This window comes from Seriola aureovittata, chromosome 14, assembly GCF_021018895.1.
Source record: "Seriola aureovittata isolate HTS-2021-v1 ecotype China chromosome 14, ASM2101889v1, whole genome shotgun sequence".
Taxonomy (NCBI): domain Eukaryota; kingdom Metazoa; phylum Chordata; class Actinopteri; order Carangiformes; family Carangidae; genus Seriola; species Seriola aureovittata.
Window position 1 is genome coordinate 4,902,074 of NC_079377.1, and position 15,362 is coordinate 4,917,435.

The 15,362-nt window shown below is 38.6% G+C and overlaps 1 protein-coding gene across 2 annotated transcripts in view; it reads left to right on the top strand.

Moving 5' to 3' along the window:
• The window catches only part of ide (insulin-degrading enzyme), a 32,171-nt gene that overhangs the window by 208 nt on the left and 16,601 nt on the right, over positions 1-15,362 (top strand). Inside the window, exons 2-15 of one of the 2 annotated variants that reach the window (XM_056395506.1) lie at positions 1,392-1,576; positions 2,250-2,457; positions 3,771-3,940; positions 5,060-5,182; positions 6,037-6,149; positions 6,391-6,553; positions 6,851-6,943; positions 7,084-7,175; positions 7,518-7,598; positions 8,166-8,269; positions 11,177-11,279; positions 11,389-11,511; positions 11,991-12,073; positions 14,925-15,069. In XM_056395506.1, the coding sequence (XP_056251481.1) occupies positions 1,392-1,576; positions 2,250-2,457; positions 3,771-3,940; positions 5,060-5,182; positions 6,037-6,149; positions 6,391-6,553; positions 6,851-6,943; positions 7,084-7,175; positions 7,518-7,598; positions 8,166-8,269; positions 11,177-11,279; positions 11,389-11,511; positions 11,991-12,073; positions 14,925-15,069 (1,786 nt within the window). Of the gene's footprint in view, positions 1-1,391; positions 1,577-2,249; positions 2,458-3,770; positions 3,941-5,059; positions 5,183-6,036; positions 6,150-6,390; positions 6,554-6,850; positions 6,944-7,083; positions 7,176-7,517; positions 7,599-8,165; positions 8,270-11,176; positions 11,280-11,388; positions 11,512-11,990; positions 12,074-13,926; positions 14,072-14,924; positions 15,070-15,362 lie in introns of both variants that reach the window. The other variant, XM_056395505.1, reaches the window with a different exon arrangement.

A 15,362-nucleotide genomic window follows, 5' to 3' on the forward strand; every position in this document is an offset into this window, starting at 1 on the left:
CAAACGGCAAGTTAGCTAGCTGCCGAACTAACGTTAGCAGCTGGGGCCGTTGAAGCCGGTTTGTTGACCGGCTATATTGGAACTGTTAGCTTTGTTGCTACATAAGGTGTTAGCTAAAACGGTTTATGTGGGGAGCATCTGTACAATTGCTGAATAATAGTATACTTCATAACGGTGGTGAATTAAACGTTGACACGGAACTAAACAAGCCAATCCGACTGACACTTGGATGGTTGTTAACTTTTCCGGAGCTTAAGCTGCTAATTTAGCAAGCTAACGCTAGTTTCCCATCCGTGAGTGGGGTTAATTTACGTACTGTAGCTAGCGAGTTACGATAGCTAATCCCTGCGATACTCGCGGAGAAGCACCTGTATGCATGTTTTTAATCAACTTACTAATAACTAAATTGTGAATTTCCTTTTTGGAGGTACGTCTCACCAACTTCCTTATTTAAGTGCATTTTTCTACATAAAAGTACTTAGTCAAAAATGGCTATACCAACTCGTGATTTTTACGGGTTAATTGGTAATATTTCAGAACTGTTGCTTACAATGACGTTGCGTTTGCACATCTAAATAAGCAGTTTAATGTCAGATGGACGACATCGACCATTAAATCGCCAACATAAGTGATGTTATCAGCTGCATTTCATTTCTGTCGAGTCTTGAGTGAATGTCTCGTTGACCTAATTGTGCCATATGTTAAATCCTTGGAAGTCACAGTTGACCTCAGTCCTGGCCCGAACGTAGCATGAATATATATATATATATATATATATAATTATTACGTACACCTAGCTGGAGCTAATGGAGTCTAATATACTATCCCTGTAATAAATTATACCGCCATGAAGGTTTCAATGTTCAGTTTTTGTTGAAATTATTTCAGAGATGTGCTTATTCAACTGTGTTATCATTTTGAAGGTTTTAGTTTGTGGTGCTTTTGAACACAAAAGTGTTTCATATTTAGATTACATTCACTGATATAAAGTGGGGGGACTAAATAAGAGAAACACCTGTCCTTCAATTGCAATACAAATCCTAATTGACCATAAGCTTGAATCAGCACCTCTGTAGAACAACACGAACCCTAACCTTCATGAAGTTAGGATTTGTAGCAGGAAGGCTGTATTAGTTTTATCTGGTGGATCTTAATAAATTGCCAAATGAGTGTGTGTATTAACTCAGTATTTGTTAGTCATGTACGCTTCAGTAATATATACAAATGTCACTTATGATTTTTGTCACTAAAGCATGTTGTGCCTTATCTAAAAGAGATGCTCAGTGCTGAACTCTCCCTTAGCCACCATGTCGGGTTACATCAGAATATGAACATGAACACGACTAGCTGCACAAAAAATTTGACTGTACATTTGATTCCCATCACTGCAGGCTGGTGTCATCCTTGCCACTCAGAATGACCGACCCGGCTGTGAAGAGGGTGGTTAGTGACATAATTCGCTCTCCCGAGGACAAACGGGTTTACAGGGGCCTAGCGTTTACCAATGGCCTTAAGGCCATGCTCATCAGTGACCCAACAACAGACAAATCCTCAGCTGCTTTGGATGTCCACATAGGTAAGGGGCTTTCATCTGTATTGTCTTGCCAGGTTGTCGTGTATTGTTTTCATGTGGCTTTCCTCCATACAGGGAAATATGTGAGTATTTTTGTCCTTTGCAGATTTCGCAGAGTAACGTCAGTGCTGCCCAAACTCTTATCATGTGCTTAGGATAAGCAACTTCGATATCTACTATTCCTGTTGCCATGAATAAACCTGTAAATATAGTATTGCTGTCTACTTACCTGGTCTCTCATTTACAACACTATGAAAATGTTGTAACTCCTCTCAGACTATTGTTGCTTTACTGTAGGAGCAGTAAATGATGATTAAACAAATACTAAATAACACTACCAAGTTTTTTAGACCCTTGAACTCTGACTCAGGTGAGTTGTTCAGCATTTGAATATTCTGACCATGCCTTGCATAGTAGAAACTTACATTGCATACTTTTCATTATTTAACATGATACGATTAAGGTACAGTTTTACTGTGATGAATAAAACGATTGCTTAAATAACAACTAACAGTGTAATTCTCTGTGCATATGAATGAAGCCACTTTTGTGCCATTACACATCTGTGATTTCTGGCCAACCAACTTGGAAAATATTGTGTCTGAGAACTGTAATGAGGAAAGAGTTACAGCTTGATCGATCTATTTTCTGTGGCCATGTTTTCTTAAATTCACAGGTTCATTATCGGACCCAGGGAATATCTCGGGCCTGGCGCACTTTTGTGAGCACATGCTGTTCCTGGGAACAAAGAAGTATCCAAAGGAGAATGAGTACAGCCAGTTCCTCAGCGAGCATGCCGGCAGCTCCAATGCCTTCACCAGTGGAGAGCATACCAACTACTACTTTGATGTATCCCATGAGCACTTGCAAGGAGCGCTAGATAGGTAATTTCCTGTTCTTTTAATGGGATTTTGACCTGTACTTAAAGTAATCTGGCCTCATAGGTACATCACATGTACAGTATATCTTAGGTGTGTCCTGTATTGTTTTTTTATTAATTAATTTTTGTACTTAATTCAGCCATAGTCACTTGTGTTTGGGACCCCTGTACGGCATCTGTTTACCTAAGTGGTTGTTTAGTTATCAGTATACTGCCAAGGTCATTGTTTGTTAGTCTTTGGTTACAAGACCCAGTTTCATTATGCTCTATTTTGTAACCATCAGCACAGTTCCTACCCCCCTTTAAACCAGAAACCCCAGCACAGGGTGAGACTGATGTCCACAGCAGGGGGCTCTGCTCACGTGTCAACTGTGGTGGTTTGGAGAGGACAGTCGGGCCGTGTCAGAATTTAACCTATAGGGATAAGCTTACCTACTTATAAATGAATGATAGTCTACCAAGCACCTGTTTCTGTGGCAAGGGCTAATTGTTCCCCAGTGCCAGTGAATTGTGAAGGCCATCTGGACTTTAGTGGTGGGAAAGGACAGCGCACAGTACGCTGAAATATTGATGATGTTGCCTCTTAGAAAATAGAAGACCTTCGTGTCCGAAAGGATCATATGTGTCATTAGCTGGCCCCATTATTTTAACCATATCCATTCTATACTATATGTGTTTATTTCACACCAATAAGACAATAAACATATTTGCGTATTTGTAATCAAAGAGCAACATTTTTTCTAGACTCACCATTTTATTGTAGGCTTAGAGACTGAGTTTTTGAGGGTGTATTGTACTAAGAATGACAAGAGCAAATGCCTCCATAATATGATCACATTTCAAAACACAGGTCATGGTGTGATTGTTTTGCAAGAGCTGTTTATTGTTTTGAACAACCAGCTGTTACAGAAGTAGATTTTTAGTGAGCTGCAACAAGGATTTTAGATGTGGGTTGTTGCTGTCTGTTGCATAAATCTTCACATCTACAGAAAAACTGACCTGGGGTGTAAATGTAAAAACATTCAAATGTGTGTGTTGCTATCATTTCCTTATTTGCACGGCAGTTGCTCATATTTGACCCTCATGCAAATGGATTTTCCTCACTGCTTCATGTCGTTTTGTGTCTTGAAATGATTCTACTGTACACACCAACGACCTTAATTTAACCTTGAACAGCATTAGGCTGTCTCTCAAAGTCTAAATCTTAATGTGATTAAAATTACAAAGCTCTGAATTCTATTATTGTACATCTAAATGGTGATTCTACGTACATACATAACTGTTCTGTTTAATGTTTTCATTTTACAATCTCTGTAGATTTGCCCAGTTCTTTTTGTGCCCACTGTTTGATGAGAGCTGTAAGGACCGCGAGGTGAATGCTGTGGACTCGGAGCATGAGAAGAACCTTATGAATGATGCCTGGAGGCTGTTTCAGTTGGAGAAGGCCACTGGCAACCCCAACCACCCCTTCAGTAAATTTGGAACAGGTAGAAACTCTTCAGTGTTTACACCAGCATTAACATGACCGTGTTATTCACTGTGACTTTCTGCTCATCCAGTATTTAAACACTAATAAAACACTATAGTTGTATAATATTTGAAAATAAGGAGTACATATTGATACCACTGTTGTGTGTTTTTTTTTTTTTTAAGACAGGTGTTTTGGTGGAGAGAGAGATTTATTATTAACTTTGGTTATTCAGGTTATTAATGAACTCATTACGATGAATGTTGAACATATTAGGCATCATATGAATTTGCAAAGCACATGGACATGATTTTCTAAAGCAGCTGGGGCAAAAATATTTTGCTCTGTGAAATTTTGATGCGCTTTTTATGCCTCTTAACAATAACTATTCAGATTCACTCAGCTGACATTTAACTGTTGCAGGAAAAACTCTTAGCATGAGGGGAGCTTACTCTGTGTTTCACTGAATTGTCAGATTAGAGTGACATGGACCTGGAGTAGCTCCAAGCTCAGAATAACCACCTGATGGCAGTCTTGAATTATATAACAGTAATTCCAGTTAAGAATAGAAGAGGATCAGACAGGCCTGAAAATCATGTGCTCTCAGCAGACTAACATAGTCTTCTCCAGGTTGATGCTTTGTTCTGTGTCTCAAAAAGTCTCAACCACTGGCGCTTGATTTGCTTCAGAGATGCTTCATGTTGGCTGCAGCTGTTTTTGAAATAAGGTTGGCAGGCGTGCAGCTTGTTCATGTACCTGACAGGCTTTCTTAAGACATTGTGAAGCCTGATCACAACTCAGTGTTTTTTTTTTTACTCTGAGTTAATGCAATTCTCAAGAAGACCATGCTGATGTTTCTCTGGCTGATTCCTTCATGTTCTAAAAACGGGAATATTCATTTTTTTGACCCTGTTCATCATTGTCTGTCTAGTCCCATAGTGCACTGTTATGATCTGTCAACACACTGCTCATATTTTTGAATCTTATTTATTGAAACTATTGATTATTGCAGTTGGAAAATTAAGATGAACCTAAAGAATTTGATCTTTTATCAATAGACTGGCAAAGATTGACCATTACAATTGTACAAATCTTCACACACTGATATATCCATTGGTCTGATTTATTTCTCTTACAGGTAACAAATTGACTCTTGAAACCAGACCATCCAAAGATGGGGTTGACATCCGTCAAGAGCTCCTGACATTTCACTCTACATATTACTCTTCTAACCTCATGGGACTGTGTGTGTTAGGAAGAGGTAAGAGTTCATGTCTCACAAATGTAACCTTTAAATGTAGCAAAACCCTCACTCTTCCTTAACAGCACTGAAGACGACAAAGCGGAACAAAAACTGCAAGTCAGTTTGACTTGGTGTGTCTTGGTGCACCTTTTTGTAAACCTGTGTCATTGTGAGAGTCTTAAAACCTTTGCTTCCTTTTTAGCGCAAGTACAGCACCCTCTTCCTGTTTTGCCATTGGCAACATATTTTGTGTTTTAGTACAATGACAACTAATTTTTTCAATAAGCTCAAGCTGATATTACAAAGCCTAAAATAAATCCAACATCTGACATGTTTCTCAAAGATGGTCTCAATTGTTAATGATCATCACATTAATTACGCCAACATCTCAGAATGACTGGTTGTTATATACTCTGGTGTTAGTATGCCACTCATAGGTCATATACCATAAAATCAACCCCCTTGTGGGCAGTGTTTTTCATTCTTCCAATGCAGAGCAAGTTATGAAATGTCACCAGTTTGTGTCATCCTAGAAGAAATGTCACATTTTGTACCACACAACTCATTATCTGAATTGTAAGTGACACCGTTAGACAGAAGTGATTACAAGAGCATTGTACCATTATTAATCACTCCAAGTGGTTCTGAGTTACTCAGCTGCTGAATGTCTTGTCAGCTTTGTGCCTTATTGGTAAAAAACAGTCATGGGCATGAAACAGCTGTGAGCATACTGGAATTTGTTTTTAATGGTGAACATGTTTAGTTGATTTGTTTTAGGTTATTTGGCTTACGATTTAGTGGAAGACTACAGTCAAACATGTCAAGTCAAAATGGTTTACCTACATGTTTTTTTCTCCTTTTATTACCTACAGAATCATTGGATGAGTTGACTTCCATGGTGGTTAACCTTTTTGGAGAAGTGGAGAACAAGAATGTGCCTATCCCAGAATTCCCTGAGCACCCCTTCCAGGAAGAACACCTCAGAGTGAGCCGCTTACCTATTTCCCCATAGTTTTTATTCTTTAGAGTGGTAATGTAAGGCCAGATATGATTAATTAGACATTTTCAGTGCTGTGGAAATTGTTTGCATTTTGTAGTGCCACAATAAATTCCTTTATTATCAGTTACCAAATTCTGTTTTGTTGTTTACTTATTATTTTTTTAATAACATGTTGGTAGCTTTTTCTAAGCAGCTGGATTTTAATGTTCTTTGTGTTCTGTCACAGCAATTCTACAAAGTGGTGCCTATCAAAGACATCAGGAACCTGTATGTGACCTTCCCCATCCCGGACCTACAGAAGTACTACAAGTCTAACCCAGGGCATTATCTGGGACATCTGATTGGCCATGAAGGACCTGGAAGTTTGTTGTCTGAGCTAAAATCTAAAGGTAGAACATAAAGTAGAGCTGCAAGATAATGACAAATGTGTTTGGAGCATTTAGGAATTGTGATAGGTCGTAATTATATATTCTTCATTAAAAAAGACAAAGTGCAACAACAAAAATGGGAATATGTACTTTGGAGTTTTAAAATAATTTCAAAACACCCAAACCAGCGTTAAGTCATTACCCGCCACTTGAAACTTTTTAATTCAGAATAATTTTCAGTTTTCCAAGTGGATTATCCAATTTTCCATCATAAAATGAAAAAGAAAAATCTAGTCATGACTAAAATGATGTTTTTAGGCTGGGTGAACACACTTGTTGGAGGGCAGAAAGAAGGAGCCAGAGGATTCATGTTCTTTATCATCAATGTGGATCTGACTGAGGAGGGCCTCTGTAAGTAGTACAAGCGACTCCACATGTTCATTCAGCTTTTTCAAATGTTTTTGACATGTAGTTATAATCATTTGCAAGTGTGGTTATTGCATGTGTGTGGGTGACAGATTAATTGAGGCGTGATTTTTGTGTCAATGCAGTGCACGTTGAGGACATCATTTTCCACATGTTCCAATATATCCAGAAACTGCGAACTGAGGGGCCGCAGGAGTGGGTGTTTGAGGAGTGCAAGGTAATTACTGTTGTCTATTCAGCGACAGCATTTCAGACTGAGTGGCAGGACGATCTTGACCCACTTATTTTTGCTTAGTGGAAAAACTAATAGCGCAGCAGTGGCTGAAGAATTCAAACCTCTCAGCTATATTCCTCCTCTTATCTGCTAAATGAAGCCATGTCAAACCAAGCTGGGAAGTGTTAATTTTTATACTACAGTGTTAAAAAAAAAAATATATATATATATATCTTTCTGTGCAGTTTCCCTGTCTAGAATCTTGTTTCTAAATTTCAATTGTAAGTCACTATTGTTGTGTTGAGACTTCACCTGTTACAGCCTCCATCTCTGTCTCTCCTGTAGGATTTAAACAAAGTGGCCTTCAGGTTCAAGGACAAGGAGAGACCCCGTGGCTACACTTCCAAAGTGGCCGGTTTACTACATGTAGGTTTCCTCTCCATCTGCAAAGGTTGTTTCCATGGAGACGCAATGCAGCTCATTGCATCTGTACCTGCTGTCGTCATCGGGCTGTCTGGTGCTGCTGTTCCTGTGGCACAGTCAGAATTAGGCTTTTATTTATTTATTAACAATTCTTCCATGATTGTCGCAGCAAGGCTCATTGATTAAGTATCTAATAGTCACTACTGCACAAATTTTCTTTCACCTGGTTTGGCAGTGCAAATTATGTTTTTTCTTCCTCATCTGCAACAAGTGGCAAGGAAGCCCCTACATGCATACACAAACACAGTGAAGTGTGGTGTGCATTTCTTATAAACCTCATTCTCCTAATAGTATGAAGGCTCCTTTCAGGTGTTAAATTATGAATTTGAGATCTATGCAGCAAAAAGATAAGAGCTTTAACAATCATACTGTTTCATTGTCAGTCCCCTCTAGGGGCAGTTGAAGCCTTAGAAAAATTCAGGATTTGTGAGTCTTTTCCACAAATGTTTTACAGTTAATCTTTACACCTTTAGCAGCACAATGCTATCAGCTTTCTGCTCTGTGTTTCAGTACTACCCTCTTGAAGAGGTTCTGGCAGCAGAGTACCTTTTGGAGGACTTCAGACCAGATCTGATCGAGATGGTGCTGGATAAGCTGAGACCAGAACATGTCAGGTCAGTGTGAGAACATCAGTGTCTAGTCGTGTACAGAAAAACTGAGGCTGATGTTGTTTATTCATATTCCCAAGTATTACAAGGGTATTATGTGTATAGAAATGTGTACAGGGCTAATATCACAGCAGACTCCGCCTGCATAGTAACACATGGTCAGTCTTAGTGTACATTAACACTTAAAGTGTTGTGAAAACACCACTACAGTAAGTGAGGCTTCAGACAGTAACTGAAGTGATCAATGTGAATTATTGTAAATAATGTTCTATATGTAAAATCAATCAATAGATGCACTACAAGCCTTTACATGCAATAATGTTTGTGCCTAACACAAAAAAGTCCCTCAGGAGGTCGGCTGTACCTTTTTATAACTGTTAACTGTGCTTACAGATGCTAATGATTTTTGTTGCTTGCCAGCTCTGACAAAGTGCTGTTGGTCTACTTTGGTATTTAGATGAAACGGCTTTTCAATTTTCTGCCTGGAGACAACTTCCTAGATTTAATTATTCCTGCAGCCTCAAAAAAGGTCTAGTTTTTCATATTAGGAGCTGGAGAGTGCGTCGGAATAGATTTTCAAGTTTTAATGAATTGGAAATATTGCTATTGTCATTTTTACTTAAGATGTTACATAAATAGTTTGGCCATTATGAAATACCTTTTACTGACTTATTATACATGTCTTATGTTATTTAAGACCAAATTGATATATTGGCAGAAGTAACTGTTTTGGACATAAAAAGTAAGTAGTTGTCCAGCATGATGCCAATAAACTACTACCACTAGAGCTGAAACAATCAGTAAAGCAATTGACAAACCATTTCATCATAATCATAATAATAATAATAATAATCTCAGCAAAAATTTTGATAATTGATATTTTTAGCAAAAATGCCTAAAATGTTCTGGTTACAGGTTCTCGGATATGACGATAGGTGTGTTTGTTTGTTTTCTGTGATTTTTTTTTTTTTTTAAACAGAATTTCTTTATGTTTATAACCTGCTGATCGGATAAAACAAGCAATTTAAATATATCAACTTGGTTTATAAGAGACTCAAGATAGTTTTCTTTTTTTTATATAACTGGCAAATTAATTGTTTATAAAAAATGATCATTATTTGCAACTGTAAATTGACTTTTTGGACCTTGTCCTTTGTGGAGATGCTGAATAGTTGAGCCATTTTTTAGGGACTGACCCTTTTTAAAAGACTAATTTCTTTGCTTTTTTGACTTCATTTTCAATTTATAACCTCCATTGTCACAAGATGTCAGAAAATAAGAGGATGTGCATATTTTGTGGCTGTAGCCGAGCCTTTTTAGCCCAGCTTTGAGTCTTGTGTAAAAGTCTCACCAAGTGTACCTTTAACACTAAATCATTTTAAGAGATGCCACTGTTGTGTCAAGCAAAGTGCAGATGTGTGACTAGTATTTTCCTTAATGCTTAACAGGGAGGAGATTGCATGCACTCATTGGCTGACCCTGCAGGTTTTCATGCCAGTCTCTTCCTTTTACTGAAGTGGATATTTAACCTTGGAGTTTTGCCAGCACTACTTAGAATTCAAAACAGTCTTCACTCATATTTATGCTTTTTTTTCTTATCGATAGCCAAGTGCTTTAAGGTGTTTTTTGTTTTTTACCTTGAAAGTCTTCAATCATGTTTCAATCTCATTCCTGCAGCAAGTTAGCTTGTATTATTAGAGTGCTAGAAACTATAATCACACTTGTTGATAATACACATTAATTCCTTGTAGCAACTAGGGGTCTACTGTTGCTATTTTTGATTGAATAAATATTTTTAGGTACCAGTGAAACATGCACTTGAAATTAGGGATGTGTGGAATGGACTAAACAATTAAATATTGCTACCTTCACTAGTTGGACCCAGAAATACTAGTCAGTTAAACTAATAATTGTTTTAATATGTGCAATGCCGTTAAACTGTGGCATCTAAAATGTTATGCAGCTGCCTGCCACTAGCTGGGGCTACAGCCCAAGCAGACGGCAGCTCTCTTTCCCCTGCGCTAAAGCCTGGATGTTGTAAACAAGCAAGGTACAAAGTGGGACAGATGACATCTCAGAAAAACCATAGATTGTAAATAAAGATGGATGTAGCGACTGTGACATCACCCAAAGGTTTATGAAGAGAGATTTTGAAGCTCAGAGTGAGCTGCTCCACTGTCGCCATCTTGGCAGTTCCTGATGGCAACGTCATGTAACTTCCGCCTAGTTGGAATGAATCATTTATAAAAGTTAATATTACATTTTCAATTTTATATATGTAAAAAAAAAAAAAAAAAACCTTTCACACCCTCAATTATGCATAACATACATGAACATGTAATTTATGCCTTAATAACATTTAAATTGGTGCTATCATGAATGGAGAAATTAGCTACAGAAACCTGTTTTTTTGTACCAGGCTGTAAACATGTTTATTTCTGCTGTTAAGTGGGGCATTTAAACATGGGAGTGTCTTGGCATTGACTCACGTTTGGAGCCAGACTCAAGTGGCCATTCGAGGAACTGCGAGTGTCATTTTGATCTAGAAAAGGAACATATGATTGAATGTAGCCTGTGGCAGAATAAACTGGCATATAACCGGGACGATGCTTAACCATATTCAGCACAGGAATGTGGACGGTAACCTGCAAGGTAAGATGGCTGCTGGTGCTAGTACAGCTAACTAGGCTTGGGCGGATATTCCATAATATGGAATGTTGCGATATTTCCATCCAGCAAGACTGGCAATGGATCTCTACTACCTCGAACATGATCCAAAGAGAGTACTAATAGAAAAGTATTTGGATCTTATATGGTGGAGTGGTCACAGATGGACAATATCTAATCAGCTCTGACAGAGAGGTATTTCTATCCATATAATGTGAACTGGTTTTCTCGTTCTTCTTTTTCCAGAGTTGCAGTGGTGTCAAAGTCATTTGAAGGGCAAACAGACAAGACAGAAGAATGGTATGGCACGCAGTACAAACAGGAAGCCATCTCTGAAGAGTCCATGGAGGTAATTAACTGCAGTCATAGCACTCTAATCAAATCAGACACAGCACTCGGCGACTGTTTTTCTGCTTAGCTGTGAGACACTGCTGGCTGATTGTATGCCTGTCTTTCAGAAATGGGCAAATGCAGACCTCAATGGCAAGTTCAAATTACCAATGAAAAATGAGTTCATCCCCACCAACTTCGAGATCTACCCTCTGGAGAAAGACCCTCCATCAGTCCCCACTTTAATCAAGGTGAGTGTTTTAGCTGTGCTGCACTATCATCAAAGTATTGTACCTCTTCATTACCTAAAGGCACAGTCCTTGCTCAACTGCATGCTGTTAAAAATCTGTTATGCTTTCATATGGTAATAAAGTATTGTTTTGTGATTGAGACATAAAATGTGCAGTACAGTTGTTGGCATTGTGTCAAGATCAGAGGATCTAAGCTGAGCTAACAGTGTTCATATTCCATCCTGTGAAGGGAAGACTGATATAAGACCCACTGTGCCTTTTTTCTTTTATCGCTTTATTGCTAATACCATGTTCTAATCTGTTTATACCAAAGTACCTTTGTTAAATTTTTGTGAATAAGCAAAGGCACACTTTCACTTTGTGGTGTGTAGCTAAAGTTTGCTTGCATTTTCAGGGACACATGAAACAAATTATCTTTTCACATGAACTTTTAATGAATATGAAAATGACAACTGTGTGTGTGTGGTTATTTCTTCTAGGACACTGCCATGAGCAAGGTGTGGTTCAAGCAGGATGACAAGTTCTTTCTGCCCAAAGCATGCCTGAACTTCGAGTTCTTCAGGTGTGTAAATAATTATGGACCTGTGTACTTCATGTGAAATTTTGGGCATCCAGGTTGTACCAAGTAAAAAATCTTTCAGCCTTTTAGCTGTGGAGCTCTCATTAGTTATTATTTCTGCATAACAAACAATAGCTAAAAGTACTATTACTAATACAGCACCAAAACCAACCATTTTACACAATATTTTGAAAGTAATCGGCAGTGAAGTGAAAGTGAAGCGTCCAGAAAAATATAAACATGCAGATGAGTTTTTATCATTTATAAGTGATCGTGCCAATTACTCCGGTAGCTGCTCTACAATAAAAATAGATTTGAATGCTTTAAAGGTGTTGAAGGAAGTGTTGATTTTTCATTAACCATAGCTTAAAGTGATAGTTCTGGTTTTGACAAGATACAAGGGGCTGCATGAGTCAGTGTGTTGCCTGCAGTTAGACTAAGGTTAATGTTCTGCCAGTTTGGAGAAGCGGGCAGGAGCACCAGCACAGAAGCGGAGCAGTGTACTGCTGTGGAAGGAGACAGCAGAAAACCATTGAACTCCTGCATTCCTACACATAAGCACACCTACGCAGTGCAATGTATTACGCCGCAGATCAGCTGTTCGAGTCATAAAGGGCTGTTTAACAGCAAGATAAAGCAGTAAACCATTACGCTACATTTAATTAATAACCTTAAAATAATGCGTCTCTCTCATTGACTGAGAAACCGAACAAAATGAAGTGTTCTGTCTGTCAATCTCCGCTCTTAACTCACGGCTCAGCTCCTACACACAACAAGCAGCATTTCATTACGTTCAGCTGATCGGAGTGTGTGTATTTGTTCGCCTGTTGCAAGCTTGGTTATATACGTGAAACTGTGGAAAGTCAAATTAAATTTTATATTAATTTAAGACTACAAATAAGTTACTACATTAATGGGAAAACAAATACAATATTGTCTTGGCATAGGCATGAGCAATCGGCGATTGTTCTAATGATCGTCGATATCATCGTCCATTGGCACAAGCACTTAAGTTGACATTGCTTTTTTAGGTGTGCTTGTTTTCAGGTGGCTAAAACATTTTTTCTGCTGTTTGTTCTGCTGCTCAGCTTCTGTGCTGGTACTCCAAACTGGCAGCGCACTAACCTGAATCTACGGCAGGTTAGTGCAGTAGATTCACTAACCTGAATCTACTGCAGGTAATACACTATGGATAAGTACCTCAACAACCCCACATCAAATAACTTGATCTATCCCTTTCACTTTACAACTCCACTCGCATATCAAATGAGACCAGATCAGATAAGATTGTGGCTGTCATCTCTTAGATTAAGACACCAAAGTAGGAGTAAAGCAAATCTCCAAACTGCGACCACTTGGTTATGCTTAATTAAGGCAGGCTAAGACTAATTGCAGGACTTCGGGAAATTCTCAGCTCTAGTAGAGGAATATTTCCATTTTCAAAATAATTCAAAAGGAAAACTTGGACCGGCTTCCTTGTCCAGTTTTGCTATAATTCACTAGGAGGCCATAATGCCTCCAAACGCACAATATGCAATAGTCTGTATTATCTTGGTTTAGCCAATATTCAGCAACTGAAACAATAAACCCTTCTGGGTGTGACTATAATTAGACAGTATTAGTCTATTAGACTGTAATTATTGGGTTTGCGACATCATGTAACAAACTGGATACCGAACCGAACATTCTGTGCGTATTGAATAACTGTAATATCTGTAATTAATCTAATTTGTCAATTTGTAGAGTCATGTACTGTACTCGTAGTATCTTCCGCTCATACTGTGAGAAAGTGTAGAGAACAATATCACTACACTTCATTTATGTGCTTTGTTTGACCACTGCCATTTCCTCTACAGCCCGTTTGCGTATGTGGACCCATTGCATTGTAACATGGCATATTTATATCTGGAGCTCCTCAAGGACTCCCTCAACGAGTATGCATATGCAGCCGAGCTAGCTGGCTTGAACTATGACCTCCAAAATACCGTCTATGGGATGTATGTAAGTATTCAAAAAGCCTCCCCATCGCCCACACGCCACATCCCAGACCTTACGTCCCCGCACCCTTTATCATCCTCAGACTGGGCCACTGTGGCTCAGTCAGGCCTGGGTTGACAGGTTTTTAGCCATCTCTTTGGTCAGATTGGAGGGTGTTACCACACATGATGATACAATTAATGGAAAAAAAACATTTATGTATTTTTAGCAAACTACTATCATTCTGTGTATTACCAATGTAATTGACAATTTGAGACTTATCCCATGCTGTTAATCCCACCTGTGCATCTTTAAAAAAAAAAAAAGGAAAAAAAGTGTAAACTACTTCCTAAAACCTTCTGACCTAGACCTGGCTGGTCCCAGTCCAGCCTCTGTTCTGTCTGCATCTTGCTCTTCATTCTTCATTGATCCTGATTCCCTCTTTGTTCACCCATTTTCCGCCAAACCCTTATAACTACAGAGGAAGTGTTTATTTCCTCAAGTTCTCAGGCTAACAGATCGTTGTCATGTCTCTTTTAGATGTAAGAGGTTTAACGGCACACCTGTAGTTCAACATAAGGTGAAGCGGTGGTCGCAGCAACAGTGAATTTGTAATTTACAGGTTGATGTGAAAATAGTGGTAGCATGAGTCTTCCGTAGAATAGTTTTAGCCAGTCTTGCTGGACAGAAAGTTGGTCACAAGGCTGCATATACATACTCTTATTATCATTCTTCTCGTACTTGCATTGTCTTGTTTTTGTTTTTTGGTTTTTTTTTTGTTTTTTTTTTTTGTTTTTGTTTTTGACAACTCCTCATTCCCAACAAACGTCATTTGTTTTTGTTTTTGTTTGTTCTTTTTTTTCCCTTTCCCCATTAGTCGCTACCTATATGCAGATCCCCTGCACTGCAACATGACCTACTTGTTACTCAGGTTACTGAAGGATGATTTAAAAGAGTATACATATGCAGCCCGCCTGGCCGGGCTGGTGTATGGCGTAGCCTCAGGGATGAATGCCATCCTCGTAAGTAAGCCGTTTGAATTCTGGAGGGAAGTGGGGGTGCCAGGGAAGGGTCCACTCTGAGGCTTTGACAGAGTGGAAGTGGCTTGGCTTCTACACTGATTATGTGAAGTGCTGTGTGTTGTTTGTCTAACCTGAGGGATTTACTAGAATCTCTGCTTGCTACTGTGTTCCCCAGCAACTTAATATGTTACTTAACTGTAGGATGGCTTAATACAGCTCTGGAAATGTCATCGGCTACTATATTGGCATTTACCTACAAGAATTATACCTTTTTTTTCTTTTTTCTTTTTTTT